General features: G+C 36.9%; 1 protein-coding gene across 8 annotated transcripts in view; it reads left to right on the forward strand.

Annotated features, from left to right (window-relative positions):
- Positions 1-239: 239 nt before the first annotated feature.
- The window catches only part of LOC147871620 (uncharacterized), a 112,144-nt gene continuing 92,503 nt past the window's right edge, over positions 240-19,880 (forward strand). Inside the window, exons 1-7 of one of the 8 annotated variants that reach the window (XM_087360651.1) lie at positions 255-430; positions 969-1,118; positions 1,543-1,762; positions 4,330-4,485; positions 8,466-8,618; positions 13,860-13,948; positions 17,750-17,910. In XM_087360651.1, coding sequence (XP_087216777.1) covers positions 4,423-4,485; positions 8,466-8,618; positions 13,860-13,948; positions 17,750-17,870 — 426 coding nt within the window. In that variant the 5' untranslated portion in view covers positions 255-430; positions 969-1,118; positions 1,543-1,762; positions 4,330-4,422 and the 3' untranslated portion in view covers positions 17,871-17,910. The other 7 variants (XM_087360650.1, XM_087360646.1, XM_087360654.1 and 4 more) reach the window with 7 other exon arrangements.

Raw genomic sequence — 19,880 nt, forward strand, 5'->3', positions numbered from 1 at the left:
CATGTGTATTTATTTATATTTTTAATGCTACTTTAAATATCTCGTTTCAATCTGAAATAAATTTAAAAGTAGGTGGTAGAATGTAAAAACTTTCAAGTCATTTACGATGAGGGTCACTAATAAAAATATATTTTTTACAAGAAAGGTAGATTTTAAAAACGTTTACCGTATCTCTTCTAGATGGCAGCACCATGTTTATCGAAATAGTTCTACTAACTTAAATCTCTTCCGCCAGTTGGCGCTGTTGCTCTGTGCGTCTGCCGAGAGTGAAAGAGAAATAGTGCACATATTGGGTTGTTTTATATTTCATTTATTATCTTATGCATATGCTTATTATAATACAAATTAAAAGTGATGTGCGTGGTGTGTGCATATATTTTATGTAACATATGACAATGCACGAAAGACATTGGTGGGTGTCGTATTTGAAGTAAGCTGAATAGTCTAACCTACTGTATATCATTGTTTTGCTCCACACATGTTCACATGTGTATACATTAATATAATTTTTTGTGTGTAATGTAAGAGGAAAGGCGTGCGAATGTGTTCATTGTAGTGTTACTTCCTTCGCTCAGTCTTATCTCGCCACAGGTATGATCTTGGAGAGGTTTAAGGTTAGGGTATCTGTGTAGATACTGTCATTGATGCGCCGACTAGTACAAGCCGTTTATTTGAATACTGGAGGACCAGACATTTTTAACTGTCCATGACTGTTTATTCAACACATTTGCAACTAGTCCTCATATTTAGAGGCCATCTTTATTTCGAACCAAAGACTGCATTATGGAGTGGTGACGAGGGACTCACTTAAATGCTATAAGGAATTGTTAGTCTTTCCATAGTTACGTGCATGAGTTATCACACCTGAAGTAATAATTTTATTTGATATTCGTTTCAGCATGATTAAGCTGGTTCCCTCCATGTGGTTCATTTACGATGCCCTCAGGTTTCTTTCATTTTCGTTTCAGTTCCAAGACCATTCTGGATAAGACGAAACAAGATACTGGGACCTTGCGAGATGCATCTCAAAGAATCGTTAAATAACAGAATAATATTGGGGGTTCTTATGATATTAAAGATGTCCTGGGTGGTCTTTGTGATGCCGTGTGGACTTGTAGGTGAGTACCACGTTTTGGAACAACCTACTGCCCCCATCTTTGAAGGCTGATGGTGATGACAGGATGTTCCTATGACTCATTGGTTCCCACCTACAAATCCTCATAAAATCATAACCTTCAAGACATCCATTAACAACAAATTAATTACGTGGCTATTTATTGGTTTGTTATATGATTCAAGGTCTTGGATATTTATTACTTGTACCAAGAATCTGTTTTTATGTTGTTTTTTCTTTCTTTTAAATGAAAGTGGATGTATTTGGTTGGTTTTTAAAGACTTTGATGTCATTTTAATACACAAAATTTTGATAGAGAACTACTTTTATTGTATTGATGTTCTCAGTTTTTCTTATTAGTGCAAATTCACACTAATGAACATTTTTCTGAAGTCAGTGATCTTTGTTATAATAAGTTTTGTCCACAGCTGCATGAGCATGGTGGATATCTGGTGGATTCCCTCATTGAAATCAAATGAGATGATGAAAGATTGGGAGTGTGTGACGGACTTGCTGCTAGAGGAACCAGGACCGTCAGAAGAAGCATTGGATGGCTGACAGGAAACCAGTCTCATAGAGATCATGGTGTGTTGTATTCACCAGGATGGTACAGGAGAGCCGCCGCTTGGTCGAGGACCTTCACGTAAGGTAAGGCAGTGATTGGGACTGACTTTGATGTCGGATTCTAAGTTTCATTACTACTTTAAATATCGTAATGATACGGACATCTCAGACTCGATCATTATGAAACTCACAGAAAAAACTCAGGTTCTTATTAATTTGGCCCTGAGAAGTAAATGTCAAAGGTAAACACAAAAATACTTCATTTGATTAATTTTTGTTAATATAAAATATTCTTAGTTAATATAAAACACATTATGCACAAACTGAATCCTGGCTCGCTCTTACTTGCTTCTGGACCATCCATTTTGAAATATCCATTGAAAAATCTAGTAAACTGACTTACTTTTTTGATACATTTGTGAAAAGTAGTTATGGCAAAATCAGAATGTTCCTTATAGTAAACATGAGTTGTTATATCATGTTGATCAGAAATATGGGCAATAACAGAAAGTGATGAAAGAATGAATGAAGATGCTGAAATTAATTTTCTGAGATTAATAGCAGGAGTTACAGTCAAATATAAAAAGAGAGTGGCAGCATTAGAAAGGAATTACAGATGTGTTCTCTTGAGTTCTCTGTAATCGCATTTTACTAATCTGAATACGATATTTATTTGATGCCCACTCAAATTCCTTTGTCCTCTTCCACCCGTATTTAAATTTAATTTATTGATGATTTGGTGTTGAAGTCAGTACCTGCAATAATGTGATACATAAATTGTTCGGAAGTACAGCATTTTATTAACCTATTTGAGGTTTCGAAAAAGTTTTCTGCATCTCTCACTTGCACTGACAAATGTGAATGCATGAAATTGATTTTCCCCTCCAAACAAGTTTAATTTGTTGCAGACGTAGGTAGTTTGTGGCTCTATAGAAAGTAAAAAATTTGAGCTCATTTTAATGTACAGTCAAACAGATGCAAAAGAATTAAGATGTCCGTGTTCTGGGCTGTGGCACTGCGTAGTCTGGTAGAAGTTTGCCATTGTTTGATAGGTACTTGCTGTGTACATAATCAGGGTCATTGCCCTCTTCTCCTGCCACATGGACTCTTGAAAAGGACGTAGTTATTTTGTATCGAAAAATTTAGGAATTTCATTGTTTTAACTTTATAATTTGATAAAATTTTATTACTCGATTTTTTTGGTTTTGTGCGCTTTTTTGACAATTTCAAGCTTTTTTGACTTGTTGAATTTGTTTTCTTACTGTGTGTATTTCTGTGTTTTGTAAGTTACTAGCCATTTTACATGAATATTTGATGCTATAAGACTTGTGTAATAAGGTTTGAGCATCATAATATTGGGGTTTAATGGCTAATGTGGAAGGTTATTAAGACAACCAACACAGCTATATTACAATATGTGAGGTATTGCAGGCAGCATTTCAAACAGCAGTGCAATGGAGCGTGCTTCGGCGTAGATCTACTTCAGATCCGTGGTCGGTAGATGGCAGCAGAGTTTGTTACAGTATGCAAAGAATGATAATTGAATATCCCTCATTCTCCCGCGATGGCGGGATGTGTTCGCTGCTTTTCAGATGTTGCCATCCCTGCGTACGAGATAATGGCGTTACTGTTGTGTGTCCACTGCATTTCTTCTGTCATATATTGCGAGGGCGTGCAAGTTAATGTTTTGTTATTTGAGCGTTTGTTGAATTTATGTGTGTCATCTTTCCCTTGTGTGGAGGACGTAAAGTAAGAACTAATTCGAACGTGTCATTTCATGCAATTTATATAATCTTCAGGACTTCATACATTATACATGACTTCTGCTTTGAAGTGACTCAGAATAAATAACAGGATTTTGTGATCACAGTGATGAGTATTCAAGTCTCATAAGAATAATCAATTTTATGATCAGCTGAACAAGTTTCTGTTTCTGAAGGAAGAGGTTGTATTACAGAGAGAAGAATTTTGGTGATTTCTATCCAAGACCCTTATAAATTAATTATTATAGCTGTGAATTTTATAACTGAATAGTAAGACAAAAGCAGAAAATAGAGTGGAGTCTATATAAATTTTATGCAGGCTGTTTGCGACGTGTTTCCATTAACAAAACATATTAATTTGTTTTCATGTATCTGGATTAGTATTCTCACATCTTGCTAGCCTTTCCATATCACTGCTGTTGAGCCACCTCCATCATAGCTTGTATATAACTCCATTTCAGTTTTAGTGTCTAATTACCAAAAGTTTATACCATTTTTTCAATTTATGAACATTATTTTCACTACAATTAAGAACCAGCATTTGTGTGAGGGCTAAGCATTTGAATAAAGACAACTGTTTGTTGTTCTTTATTTACATAAGTTCTGATGTTGACATTTTGACTGCTGACTACAAAAATTCCTGACTGACATAAAAATTAACCACATTGTACTTCGGCACTGTCTAGCGGATATACTTGTGAAGCATGTGTCATATGCAGCACATTACATGTTTCCCAGTGATGCTTCTTCATATAAGAAATTACTAGTTTCTCATTTCAGTGCCCACGACTGCTGCAGTAAACTTTATTATTGGAACTTATTGAACTGGCATCATAATTCTGTTATATGTACAGCTTTTTTGTTTCTCCTTATTTTTGTGTTTCACAGGAAGTGATCTGTTGCGGAGCAGTGAAGTCAACTGTGTTCAGAATGTTGCAAGGAAGTTGACACATCTAAATGCCAAATGGAGTGATGTAACAGATGGAAGCTGCAATAAGTTTAAGATCCTTAAAGAAGCTTCACAAGAATATGGTGAATTTAGAGGTAAGTGTAGAAATTGCTGTTGTAAGTGATTGTGCATCGCTAACTCAGTGCGTGAGGGAATCAGCTGTTTCTTACAATCTAAGTTAATGTGGTCATTTTGTTTACTGAAATAGTTTGATTTAGAACTGTTATTCATTGTTTTTAAGAAATTATTGGAAATAAAAATAACATGCTTCTTGTTTCTGTGCCAGATTTTAGTTACATATTTTTTTCTGTAAGATTTGAGGTTCTCACAGCAGGAAGTATGAAGACTTCTTCAAATTTTTTTTCAGTATTGGAAATAGTTGAAGGTTCCAAATTTTGAAATGTAGATGTGTTGCAATATCTGTAACATTATGGGCAACCTGAAAGCTACAGAAAAATTAATTCTCACCTAACGTTTCAGTACTTTCCTCCTAAGTATTCCTGTGTTCTTGTGTTTGGTTTTCAAATGAAAATCTTGTACTTATCTATTGTTTATCATACGACTAACTTTTCATATGTGTTTGTCTCCACCTGAAACCATAACTGATATAACCTCTGTGCATTTGCACATGTGTGGAGGGGTAGTTGGAAGACATCCTAATAACTCTGCTGGAATAAAGTAGTCACTTGTGCCCTTTGGTAGTGGAATGATTAGCATAGTAAGCTGTTGAGGAACCTTTGATTTTCATTATAAAGAACCATCTCATAAAGCCTACTTTTCTGTTTTCTTTATGTAGCCGTGCAGTGATTTGCAGATGGCTCTCACCTACACATTTTTGAACAGTAAAATCAATTGTATTCAAAATCCCCTGCTTCTGATGCTGACTCTGGAAACTGAAATCATTTTACGAGGGCAATTGAAAAATTAACCTCCGATCGAGTTTAGGGGAGGGACAGTTGTCCATATTTCTGTGTTTGTAGAGCAGCATTTAGATAGATAGGCTGAAAAAAGATATTATTTTCACCAAGCTTTAATGAATTGGTCGGCTTTAAATTATGCCCCTTATGACTTTACATATTGTGACAAATTCTATTATAATCACATGGCTCTGAATTTATTCCAGATGATTGAAAATTAAATTTCTTTAAGATTTTTTTCTTGTGGTAAATGTTTGAATACTGTTATTTGTTTTTTCGGACAGGAATAAGTTGTCAAAAGTAACACTGTCCTCTCGTCTTGCCAAAGATTTGGCCTGTTTCTATGAATGTGTTACTGTAAAGGATCTAAAACTTGAATTTTATAATCGTTGGTTTTCGAAGGTGTTTCGTCTCATCATGAATAACATCAACATTATGGATTAAGTTTTGGCCTGCCCCATGCACAGGGATTAAAGTTATTCTGTATTTTTTTCAGGCATTCCTGGGTTGTTCTCCTCTTCGGTTTATGTTGATAAAGTGGCTTTGGAATTCTGTTCTCGTGCATTCTTCCTAAATGTTGTAACCATTTATTTTCATGTTGTCCTCATATTTATTATTTATTATCTTTGTTACATTTAAGATCCGGCATTCTGTATCCTGCAGTTGCTGTGAGCAATCACATTCCTATTGTTTCATTAATAGCCAGTGTCACGAGATGTGACAAGTTAAATTTCCATACTGAAATTTTATCTCAGTACTTATTGGCTATTCGATGCTGTTCTGTCTGGAAGTACCCTTTCATACCTGTTACAGCAAATACCGAGCTTCTGTAATTTCGTAAGTTGCTTTGGAATTTTGAAAAACCTAGTCTTTGATTGTCCCCTTTATTTCATTGATGTCATCGAAACCTTTTCGCTTTGAATTCTAAATTGAGTTTTTGGAAGAACGAAAAGTCGCACAATACTAAATGCGGAGGAATATGTTAAGAAATGCACAACAGCCAGAATGGTTGTCAGAAATTTCTGCACAAACAACAGAGTGAGCAGAAAATTATCGTAGTGAAGAAAGCAATCACAACATTTTATTTAGAAAAACTTATATATTCATGTGAAATAAACTCCCAATACAGATTTCTGTTTACATCAAAAGAGGAGGACATTCTACGTGCTCCTTGCATTTGAGTGAACTCGTCTGGCCTTTTTTATGATTCATCATACTAGACGTGTTAATTTTGAAGATTTGTTTTGGGGTTACCCATGAACCATTGTTTTATCACTTCTGATTTTCTTGGAAAGGAAATAAGGTCCTTTCTGAAGTTTTCCAGGAGTTTTGACATATTGACTTGACTCTACTTCTGCTTGTAAGTTAGCAGATGAGACAAATTTTGCAGCAGTATGTTGGTTCTTAAGATTTTGTATCAGAATGAGAATCCATCCTTATTAACTTACATTTGGTGAGATGTCTGATTTATTTGTAAACAAGTTCCCTAATTTGTATAACTTTTTATCTGCTTTACTGTTGGATGGTTTCTGTAAAATTTCAGTATCTTCGATGAAAGTCATTTTATTTTTTTGAACTTTTGAAACCACTTACCTATTTGAGGTCTGCTAATTGTTTCTTCTGTCAAAGATATTTCTGAAATGTTGAAGATGTCTATAGCTATATTGCTTATTTCATACAGAACTTGATTTATGTTCTGCTAGTTTTTAAGAAATGTAAATTGCAAGTACGACACATAACCTTACATCGAGATTCATAACCTCTAAATGATACAACCTGCGATTTTGAAATTATGGAGAATGATTTAACAGATTGTACTGTGCCATCATCCGTAACAGAGGAACTTTGTACTGACAGAACTGTTTATGTATGTGTACTTTTATATTAACAGTTTTATAATGGATGTTTCTGTTGAAATTAGAAAAACGTATCAGCATTTTGATGTTGTGATCTTTTTGTTTCTGGTGTCGCTGGGCTTCCATTGAGATCTTCGATGAATTGTTTTGGAAGACACACATTTCTTACAACTGCTCAGATTCCTTCAACAAACTTACTGAAAAGTCTGGTTATGTTTCTTCGCTCATCCTAATTTTACCATAATATTGCTGAGATGCTTTGCAGCCTCCATCATCTGGGTGATGAGTAAGTCAGATGATAAGTGGATCTTGGTGACTGACGCACAGATGCTGAATCATTTCACATTTTTCAGTATATGCATACTCACTATGTTTCCACTCAGTGTGCATAAATGTTACGTGTGTTATTTAATAGTAAGATATTGTTTAATTACCAGGTGACTTTACGTCATGTAAGTCAGGCAAGAGTTTATAGTTTATTTTCAGCTATCATCTGTTTTTGTTTTTTTGAAATTTCTGTAATTGAATAAAATATGAGAATTTTCCTTAATCAGCTTTGGTTGCCCAAGAAATGGATTGGTTGGACAAACTAGAGAAGCGATTAGGGAAATCACTTAGTCAGATGACCAGACATAAGATGGCTGTCTTCTGTGGTCTGGTATAAGTTTACCAGTGATCATTGTCTTTGGATTTGTCACTGTGGAAACCTCAAATGTTACATATTCAGTGAATCTGAAATTTACCTTCTGAGGATAATGCATGTAGACTATTTACTGTGAAGATGATGAGTGCAGGCATTAACACATTCTTTTCCCTCGTAACTGAATGAATAGGAGTAGGGTAGTTTTGAGGGGAGAGTCTACTTTAGGGCAGTTTTCTTGCATTTATGTGAAAATTCTAAGGAGACCCACAAAAAACCTCGGTCAGAATAACTGAGTTTGAAACCTTTGAGAAGACTCCATATTTGCAGCGATGTGGCAGTTACGTTCTGAACTGGCTTAAATTCATTTTCACATCTCTTGTTGAAATTTATGGATCAGAGTGAGTTCTGAGGAAATGGTCTTTCAGGGTAGCTTGCAAGGTTATCATTTTTATTTCAGTCTTCTGCACATCTCCTTGATGAGTAAACACATTAAAGAACAAACAATTTATATGGAGTTGTGTTTGAAGATTATGGAATTCCTGCAAATGATCGGTCTTTTGGCTTATATCCTAAAAAGTGTCATTCCTGGATCGCTTTCGAAGTCACCATAGCTACATTTATGTTTTGTGAAAGTAAATGATTTAGCAATTCTTTTGAAGGACGTTGAAAACTACATTCGAAATCATCCAGAAGCTCGCCTGGCCAAGATCCAGGATATTGGACGTCATTTTGTGGATGATGGCATCATGTCACAGACAGTGAAATCAGATGTGGAGGCTATTACATCAAGGTGGAGTCGTCTGAGTCAGCAGGTAGAAATAGGGAATTCAGTGAGATGAAAGTCTGATAATGTGTAATAATGTGATTGCTCCGTATTAATCTGCTTACCTGTTTGTTTTGACTATTGTACTTTTAAGTTGCCCTCAGTGGACTTGTGGTTAGCGTTTTCGCCACTGGACCCAAGGTTCACGGGTTCAAACCCAGCCGAGGTCGGTGGACTTTTAAGGATGATAAAACTTCCTTCAGAGGGGAAATAAAGCCGGCGGACTCATGTCGTAGTTTTATGGCATGTAAAAGAACCTTATGAGCATGAACAAGATGTTTTGTAAGTAAAATTCAGTGGCCATTTCTCACCCGTATCTCTGTTTTTGGAGTTGCAGCCATTTTTACTGTGGTCTGCACATTGAAAAAAGCAATTTCGGTCATGGCACTCTCCTTTCATGTCTAGTTTCCAAGCAACAGGAATCACCTTCACCAGCACTCAAATTCAGGACTGAGTTTTTGACTTTTCTAAAATATCTTCTTGGTTTCCAGGAAGAAGCACTTCAAATTTCATATGAATCAGAATATATTTTTTTTTTGAACTGTAAGCAAACGCACACACAACTCCGCAATTGAAATTAAGATTATCAACCCTATGAAAGTTATTTTTACCAAAAGATCACATGGGGATGATGTCTTGTCAGTGACATCTGAATGTAAGCTAGATGAAACACGCAATGTTGCAACAACAAATAATACTTCATTCATTGTTTGTAGTTGCGTGATTTTTGTTGTTTTGGAAGTTTGAATACTGTAACTGACCTACATCGTGTGTTTACAGAAACTGACATGTATTGAAGTTACGGTTAGTTGAAACTTGAGGAACGAAATAGAGAACGGCTAATTTTGAAGAGTGTCTCTGATGAAGTAATCTCATTTGACAGTGAAATTGAACCAGCTTGATGTGGCAGTATGGCAGCTGGTAATAAGAATAATGCAATTAAAATCTAAAATAAAATTTGGCCAATACCATGACGTCCATTGAATTCTCTTGGTGTCCATCATTTTGTTGAAGGTCTCGGTTACTGGAAGATATAAGCGTTGATCTGTGTGAACAAATGTTCCTAAGCTGTAAGGGTTGAGTGTCCCATTAATTTGTGTGTGTGTGGTTGGTTGAATAGGACTATATGGTCCTGTTGTGTCATGATATTGTTATAATGTCTGTATATTCAGACAAATAGCACTGTGTATGTCCAAAATGCTTCTAAGGCTTGACAGTACGTCGAAGATTAATTTTTAACCTAATCATCCACTTTAAGGAAAGGATTCTCTAACTAACATTCACTTGAAATTTTCAAACAATTTGGAATAATTAAAAGGAATTTTGTTTTCCTGCAGAATGTCAAAATCGGACTAAACAGTCTAAAGGCAGTTTAAAATGCCCCTGTTTATATCATTATGACTGTGTATATATTTGAGGGAATGAAGTTCAGACTTCAGCTCTACTTAAAATACCCACGAGTTTATGAGATTGTCATTTTTTATTGGGAAGAAATTGAACTCTTTATATATCATAAAAGCAAGCTGTATCATACTGCAGTACTACTCTTTCCAGGCAGGTGATACAATACCTTGCTCTGCTAATCCCATTGATACTCTTCAGTCAAATCACCCCTACCCCTGTCTAAATGTCTCCCCCCCCTTACAAGGGTCCTGCAGCATACGTATTTGGTCCAAATATTGAACAAAAAAATCTGAGAATGCTCTTTGCTGTTACAAGGATCTCTATGAAACAGAAATAACAAGATAGCATATTTAATTCTGTAGCTTCTCAGTTGGTACCTCAGCAATCGACTTGTAACCACAAGTGAATCGTCATATATTGATGTCAAATGCCACCATTTAAATTTATTTTTAAAACATTTTAAACAGTAGATTGTAGTGCCTTAAACCCAGTTTAAAATTACAGGTGACATTTCACTGTGTTTTTCTTCTTGTACAGTCTGAGGAGCAGTGGGTTAAAGAATAACAATTTTGTTGTTTATATAATTTGTTTTAATTAGTATCAAATTAGCAGTGTTCATTTTATTAAATGTGTGTGTACTACATATTTACTTGTAGGTTTTATTTAGTATGTGAATGTATCACGTTACCATATCGATAATAATTTTTCTCTAAATGAGTATGAAATTAATTTTTACATATGTAGCAATAAAAAAGGGAATATCTGCCTTTAAAAATTGAGGAATGAATGTATTAACTATAATTAATAGGAAAAATTTATACCGCTATACGTGGCTGACATCCTGAAATTGGTTACAGGTGTCAAGACTGAGGTTTTCTCATCATTCCAACGAAATATGCCACAGTTGCTTTGTTTTACTCTCTTTCCAGTTCACCATAGTCTCAGGATTCAAATCTGATACCCTAACTTTTCAGTTTTCATTATTTTCCTCAGTTCCTCTGGGTATTGCTGTATTCTTTACAATTTATAATTTACAATGTTCCTGCCAGTTTATGATAAGTGTTCCTCGGAAATGACAAAGCATTATTAAATTAACAGAGGAATAAATATGGTTACTTTTTTCTTTAATGATAATAGCATGAGGTTCTAATGGAGCTTATGTGTTTTAGTATAAAATGACAGCTTGTTAGGATTTTGGGATCACACTTACTGTGCCTTGTGATGATTATCTTTTATTGAAAGTCGTGCTACATTTGGCATTGCATTGGAATTTGAAAGGCATGCACTGGCCATGGCTTGATTGCATCTTGCTTTGTGGGCTAGGGATCGTACCGTATTGCCTGAGGACTCTGTCCAGGAGGCTCAAGAGTCGGAAAGCCATATCTCAGAGTTCCGGGAATGGGTAACTCACGTAGACGCACTACTAAAAATGACCTCACCGCCGACGATTTGCCGGATGATGATCAGGTGTGTGTTGCCACACTCTATACATTGTCGACATGATCGGAAGGAATGGTCTCAGTATTCATGTCTCTGATATGTATCAATTTATTCACTAGTCTTAGTAAGAAAGCTTTTATTTATATTTGTTCTTGTGCCAGTTTTTTTAATTGTCAGTGACATTGCAGCAAAAGTAGTAGTTGTAATTACAACTGTTCACCAGTACCGAACATTTTTGTCCCTCTACTGAAAGCCGTTAAACTGCAAGATTGTGAACGTGGCTGCGTGTACAGCTAAGGTGATATTAAACTACAGGTTGAAACTTTTACACTTATCACCAGTAAGAGTTTTACTAATTGCTAAATTCTGTCCTGTAATTTGTGTTGATGAATTAATTATATTTAGTCTTTCAGATTCCATATACATTTCCACTCGCATCCATAGATTTATAGATACAGTCAGTATAGTGATTGGCTATGGACCAGACCAGTGGTATTCAACCTGGGGTACACCAAGACATCTTAGGGGGTACGTGAAATTTAAAAAAATATATGTATTATTTTATGATAAACACTGAATAATCAGTAATGTAATTTATTTAATTTATTTTAGATGTAGATTATATACTATGTATAACTTGAATTATACACCAACAACTTTGGGGGTACAAAGTTGAAGAGAAATTATATCTGGGGGTACACGAAGACATCTTAGGGGGTACGTGAAATTTAAAAAAAATTATTTTAAGATAAACACTGAATAATCAGTAATGTAATTTATTTAATTTATTTTAGATGTAGATTATATACTATGTATAACTTGAATTATACACCAACAACTTTGGGGGTACAAAGTTGAAGAGAAATTATATCTGGGGGTACACGAAGACATCTTAGGGGGTACGTGAAATTTAAAAAAAATTATTTTAAGATAAACACTGAATAATCAGTAATGTAATTTATTTAATTTATTTTAGATGTAGATTATATACTATGTATAACTTGAATTATACACCAACAACTTTGGGGGTACAAAGTTGAAGAGAAATTATATCTGGGGGTACACGAAGACATCTTAGGGGGTACGTGAAATTTAAAAAAAATTATTTTAAGTTAAACACTGAATAATCAGTAATGTAATTTATTTAATTTATTTTAGATGTAGATTATATACTATGTATAACTTGAATTATACACCAACAACTTTGGGGGTACAAAGTTGAAGAGAAATTATATCTGGGGGTACACGAAGACATCTTAGGGGGTACGTGAAATTTAAAAAAAAAATATTATTTTATGATAAACACTGAATAATCAGTAATGTAATTCATTTAATTTATTTTAGATGTAGATTATATACTATGTATAACTTGTATTATACACCAACAACTTTGGGGGTACAAAGTTGAAGAGGAATTATATCTGGGGGGTACGCGAACAAAAAAGGTTGAATGCCACTGGACTAGACGACCGCAGTTTGATCCTCGATGGGGACAGAGGATGTTTCCTCTAGCCTCTGCATCTATACCAGCTCTGGGGCTCACCTGGCTTCCTTTACAGTGGGGTGGAGTGTGGCTGGGGCATGACACTAACCACTCACTCCCCACATAGTGTTGAGGTTAAGAATGAGTAGGAGCTATACCTCCTCTCCCCCGCAAGCACCTACGTGGTGTTTAATGGGACATCTTTACTTTCATTTTTATATAATTCTTGTTTTAGCTTGGACCATTCTTGGATATCTGATTTTGGTTTGCACTTGGTGAACATCAGTATATGTTTGAATGTTGTCTGGAGATTGTTTCCTTCTTTGTCTTGCGTTTCATATTCATGGCATACTCAGATGATGGAGGCAGGAAGGACCTCTCGGTACAATCCAGAAGACAGCCATATTCATATTACTGTCATGAGAACCTTAACTCCAGTGTGGATTTTTTGTTGTTGTTGTTGTTGAAAATTTGGCCATTGTCTAAATTATAAAATCACAGTGTTTCAGAAGCTCAATTTTGTTTCTTTCTTCAGGACAGAAACCCTATCTATTAGGCTAGGTCAACCATGGGACCCTGCAGATAGAGCTTCTGCGCTTTTCGCCCCTTCTGCCTGAAGATGGAAGCAGAATCCAGTTTCTGAAATGTAATTTTATTATTTTATAATTTAGGTGAGGGACAAAGTCAAAAAAAATAATTTTACGCTTTATAATGCACCATCATGAGAAACCTTCAGACTTCACAGTGTAGACAGTTTTAGTTTCCTAAATATACACTTCTTTATGAGTTTTGCATAAGGAGAGGTATAAACTGTTCAGTCCATCATTTGTACCAATATATATGAAATGTATTTGTGTAAATATGTTATAAGAGTTATATATTGATTTCCTGTGATATGTGCAGAGACTTATCGAAGAATTTGAAACCCAGGAAAGCACACTGAAGGAAATGAAAGAGCAGCTGCCAGACTGCAGGAATAAATGCTCCTGCAGGTAAGCTGATATTGATCTAGGTTGCCCCACGCACTTGGATCATTACTGGACACATTGCGTTCTCTTGATCATGTTAGGGTGCTTCAAAGAACCATGACCACACCGATTGACTGAGACCCTCCTAATGTATGCTGGATCTAGAAGTGTAGAACTGAATATCAGTAATCTTTGTCGAGCCAGTGCTGGTCATTGATGGAGTATATTTTAGGAGGATTCCTCCTGTTCACATCTTTTGAATGTGGCAGTTCTTTGAGCATGCACCAATATACATATAGGTGACACGTCAATGTTTAATGACCATTTAACAACCATTATGAACCTGCATTATTTCTCTCCACGTCCAGTAGGTCCATAGATAGTTTGTCCAGAGGCATTTCAATGAGGAGCTTTGGCTGCCTCATTTGCAGCCACTCTATAACCATGAGCCTTCCAACACTTGGCGAGACTGAATAGCTGGTTTGGGACCAGGGAATAAACTTCTTGACCCCTGAAGATTGCTGTCTTCTGGGTTGTTGCGCTGTGTAGTCTGGTAGATGTTTACCAACGTTTCAGAGGTCATACTGCCTCCATCATCAGAGTATGAAGATTTCTGTCTTCTGGGTTGTTGTGCTGTGTAGTCTGGTCGATGTTAACCAACGTTTCAGAGGTCATACTGCCTCCATCATCAGAGTGTGAAGATTTCTGTCTTCTGGGTTGTTGCGCTGTGTAGTCTGGTCGATGTTAACCAACGTTTCAGAGGTCATACTGCCTCCATCATCAGAGTGTGAAGATTTCTGTCTTCTGGGTTGTTGCGCTGTGTAGTCTGGTAGATGTTAACCAACGTTTCAGAGGTCATACTGCGTCCATCATCAGAGTATGAAGATTTCTGTCTTCTGGGTTGTTGCGCCGTGTAGTCTGGTCGATGTTAAACAACGTTTCAGAGGTCATACTGCCTCCGTCATCAGAGTATGAAGATTTCTGTCTTCTGGGTTCTTGCGCTGTGTAGTCTGGTCGATGTTAACCAACGTTTCAGAGGTCATACTGCCTCCGTCATCAGAGTATGAAGATTGCTGTCTTCTGGGTTCTTGCGCTGTGTAGTCTGGTCGATGTTTACCAACGTTTCAGAGGTCATACTGCCTCCGTCATCAGGGCGATGAGTATGAAGATTTCTGTCTTCTGGGTTGTTGCGCCGTGTAGTCTGGTAGATGTTTACCAACGTTTCGGAGGTCATACTGCCTCCGTCATCAGAGTATGAAGATTTCTGTCTTCTGGGTTCTTGCGCTGTGTAGTCTGGTCGATGTTAACCAACGTTTCAGAGGTCATACTGCCTCCGTCATCAGAGTATGAAGATTGCTGTCTTCTGGGTTCTTGCACTGTGTAGTCTGGTCGATGTTTACCAACGTTTCAGAGGTCATACTGCCTCCGTCATCAGGGCGATGAATGTGCCAGTTGGGTGAGTGGTGCTGTTTATAGGAGCTGGACCGTGAATGGAGTATGACCTCTGAAACGTTGGTAAATGTCTACCTGACTACACAGTGCTACAACCCAGAAGATAACTATCTTCGTTCACACTGCCATTAGAACCTCAAATCCTACTAAGAAATTACTTAATATATCTCAGAGCAGTGCTTTGATTCAGATTAATAGTAAATTGGTATGCTGCATCTTGTCTTAAATATAACCTGAAAGTTGATATTGTTAACTTCTACAGTTAGGCAACACTATGCAGAGTCAAACAACTAGTTTTGTATCAACCCTGATTATGGAGACTATATGAACATTTCCAAAATGTTGGTAAAAACTTGTTGTATGGGATCACAACCCAGAAGATCAAAATTGGCATTGCCTTAAATAGCTTTTTCTTTGTCATTGTTCATATGGAATGAGCTGTGACTAGTTACGGGCTGGACAACTGAAATTTTGTCCTCTAGCCTCTGCACCCAGACTCGTATCCAATGGGTACTGGGGTCCCTTCCTCGGAGTGTGATGTGACTGGGTCGTGATACTGACCACTCACCCTCATCTAGTGCTGAGGTCAAGAATTAGGAGCTATACCTCCTCTCCCCTCAAGTGACCTTCATGGCGTATAATGGGATGGCTTTACTTTTATTGTGCATGTGGAATGTTATTACCATGCAGTCTTTTCCTCATTTAACACTTCAGAGACAGGGAAATCAGTCTCCAGCATTTCACTGGAAGGAAGCAAAGAAGGCCCATATGTGTCTCTGCGTTGCTTAGTGAGCATTTTGTGGAGTGTCATTGATATCACGACAGGAGATCTTTTGTTTTTAGTGCCAAATAGACCTCTGCAACAGGAAACCTTTGCCTTGCCTTTTTGTGGTCTGATAAGGGATGGTTATTTTCATATGAAGAGAGAATGGCTTCCTGAAGAAACTCCACAGCTATTGCAGTACCCTCCAGAATACCAGAGTGACCAAGAAACCGACTGTGGTTCCTCCCAATAGGAGGCCCATCAGGTGGTCTGTGAATTTCTGTAGTTGTGCTCTCTCTTGAGATTAAAGATGATATGCTTATGACATGATAAAGATGGTTCTGAGACACCATCCATTTATCTCACATGGATTAAAATCTATTATTTCCTGCATTCTATTGCTGAGGAAGGTGAACCTTTCTCCTTGATTTAATATTTGTAAATTTTTGGATTCTGGGTATTCCAGTAGTGCTCTAGGATTGGTGACCAAACTTCTCTATGTTACTTGTTGTGATTTACCATTACATCCTAGAATAAGGCCATTTGCCTTTCCCTGCAGTAGTTAATTATGTCTGCCAACATAGACAGCAGCAGTTTGATTGAGTCACAGAGCAAGTATGCAGAACACTCTTGCCATTGGTGTTGAGTCAGGTATATAAATGGATCTTCCTATAGAAGTACAGTCAATATCATGGCTGCTGTGTCAGAGATATACTTGTATGCTCTGCAGTCAATTCTTCACTGAGTTTATGAGTGCCCAGTTTGCTGTGATGCTAGTTAATCTGTAGGAAGGAGAGCCCCATTCTCAGATAACTAAGAAGGAGCCACCGACCCCCTTTGTCCATGCCTCTGAACAGCATAAATACCATCATCGTACACTCTCAAAGCTAGGTGAGTGGACCCCTTTTTGGGGAACTTGTCTGTGCCTATCCTCAGACTTGAATTCTGCTGTCGTAATCTCATAAACATGGTAGCCATCTGCACTGGTTTCCCAGGGATCCATGCCACAAATTTTTCTGAGTTCTGGAATTGATCCAGTCTTCACAACTCTCAGTCTGACTCTCTCCCAGTGACTTATCCGTGAAATTACGCCTCAGAGCCATTCCTTAGCTGCTGCTGCTCAAGATAGGTATAGGTGTCATGGAAGAGAGGGATAGCCTTTCTCTTCAGGAAACACATCAGTTTCTATCTCCGCACTCTACACCGTCGACCGTGAACTTCCACAGTGATGCCCATGTCCTGATGACCACCATACCTGAGCATAGCCGGTGGATCCATGGCTGCTGACAGCTGGATATCTCCGGCTTCCCTCTGCAATTTACTGACTTGAACAGCAGAGCCCCCATCATTGGTCCCAGGCTGAGTCAGCAACAGAGTTTTTCAGTCAACCTTCTTGAGGAAACCTTTCCTCTTTCTGCCCCTCTTATAATGCAAGCCAGCCTGATTATTCTTCTTGATGGTCAGGTTCGAGATACCTGTTTTAGCCTCACCCTTCACCAGAGCTCCTAAGAGATTTTGCCACTTCTCTGCACGAGGAGAGGATAACCATGTTTACAAATTTGAGAACCCTGATAGGTTGTTATAATGGCATGCATTATTATGTTTTGCAGAAGTCCAGCTCGAGTTCCAGAGATTCCGATCCCCATCGAACTTAGAGCCCCGGCTTGCAAGGGCTTTGAAAGAACTGAGAGTCGTGGAGGAGGCAACTTGCCTGTTAGAACTTGCTTCTGATGATCCAGAAGGGATTGAAGGACAACTTAAGCGTTGCACGGTATGAAAACAGAAAGTTGTGATACAGAGCACGAGCAGATCTATATTATTATGGACATAATTATCCAGGACACTCAGTGTGTTTGTTGAAATTCATAGAGAAGCGAGGGGGGACATTAATTCAAGTACCATAATAATTCAGATTAAGAAGATGGCTGACCGTCTTCGGAGATGTTGCGAATGTGTAGTCTGGTAGATATTGACCAGTGTTTCAGAGGAGCATGCTGCCTTCATTATCATACTTATTACACTGATGGTGAAGGTAGCAAACTCATGTACGTATTGCGAGAACATAGAATCCTTTCTTGTGATGAAAACTGCGGATGAGAACAGACACATTAGTGCTGTTCCATATCCTCATTGAGTTCTTTTTAACGTTTTGTGACTCGCTAATTTTTATAGTGAGATGTGGTTTGCGCCCCATCTCACTTTATTTCATTCATAGCAATAATTTGAGCTGCTTAATGCTAGATGAAGTTAGTACCACGACGTGTTGAAACAACAGAAGACTCAATTACTATCTCATCTTCTGATGCAATTGTATTAAATATTAAGATAAATTTAAAAGATACCTGAAAAAGTATAAACAATATTAATACGAGTATGTACACCCCCATTTGATTTATTTAGAATTTAAGGTGCATACTTAAAAAAGTTTACCACACATATTCTAATAGTTTCACTATGTTTTAATGTAATTTGTAATATACAGCTGACTTTCAAAATGCTATGAAGTTGACTCAGCACAAATATGTTTCCAGTATATTTTTTTAACAGATTATTTTGAACCCAGATATAGTATAATGATTTTTTATTTATAGTTACAGATGTAATTATCAGACATAATTTTTACTCAAAGGAGATTTAAGAGTATTTCCTTTGCTTCATCATAAAGCAGCATTTCGTAAAAAGACGTTTCTACGGACACAAGCAAAGCTTTAAAAATGCCAGCCCAGTTTTTAAAAATTTGAACATGTTTCATAATTATCACAGATACTTTGAAATGTAATCTGAGGGCAGGAATGTTGGGTTGAATTCCCCTTTGTATCGTCACAGATAAAAACGTGAAAATTTTTAAAGCACTGTTACATACTGCAATTTGTATTTTGAGTCTTCTGATTCCAAGTTGCACCAACATAACTGCTATAAATTGGCTCTGATTAATCAGAGTTCAATTGGAGAGGGCATCCACATGCACCGAAGAAACGTATCGATCAGTAAGAAACAAACTTTGCCAAATTATCTTTATCAGATGAACAAGAAATTGCAATAGGAATTCAAATTAAATTATAACCTATAATGACCTTACTTAAAGCAATTAATTGTAGCACATATGAACTAAAACAAGGAAGGTTAAAAGAATCAGGCCAATTGAGGAGGGCATTTAAACACAAATTACTTACCTTACGTACATTTATGCCAGCCACTCTCGTCTAAAACTTCTTTGCAGATTATAACAAATACCAGTGAAAGTATACGTTTGTTACGATATATTTCATTTGTTTCACCATCGACAATTATATCGAAGTTACAGAACGTTACTCCACAAGAAAATATGATGTGTTATTTCTGGTAGTTGTTTGAAGATGATACAGAATGAAATTTGAAAGGTTTCAACAAGTCAGATCTCTACCCCTTCTGCCATGTGCCATTGGGTCAGTTCCTTTGTTACTCCAGAAGGGTGGGTTAGGCAAGCAGGACTAGTCCTTGGTCTCTGAAGTCTCTCAGGCTTACCCTGTTATATTCTTTTGGGGGGTATTCTAAGAAATGTCTACAATTTCACAGTTGTCATCAGCATTTACAGAAATGAAGGAACGGATATGTAGTATTTGTGCAGACATTTGAATATGTATCCTGTCACTAGAGGTGCCCACGTATGGGAACAATTTCAAATTTTCATGTTCCAGAAATTTAAATAAAATTAGTATTTCTCAAGAGAATGGCATAGCAGGTGCAATTGGACTTTGTATA

Source organism: Zootermopsis nevadensis, unplaced genomic scaffold, assembly GCF_977971745.1.
Source record: "Zootermopsis nevadensis isolate Lab colony 2312 unplaced genomic scaffold, Znev_1.0 Znev_ptg000045l, whole genome shotgun sequence".
NCBI classification, from domain to species: domain Eukaryota; kingdom Metazoa; phylum Arthropoda; class Insecta; order Blattodea; family Termopsidae; genus Zootermopsis; species Zootermopsis nevadensis.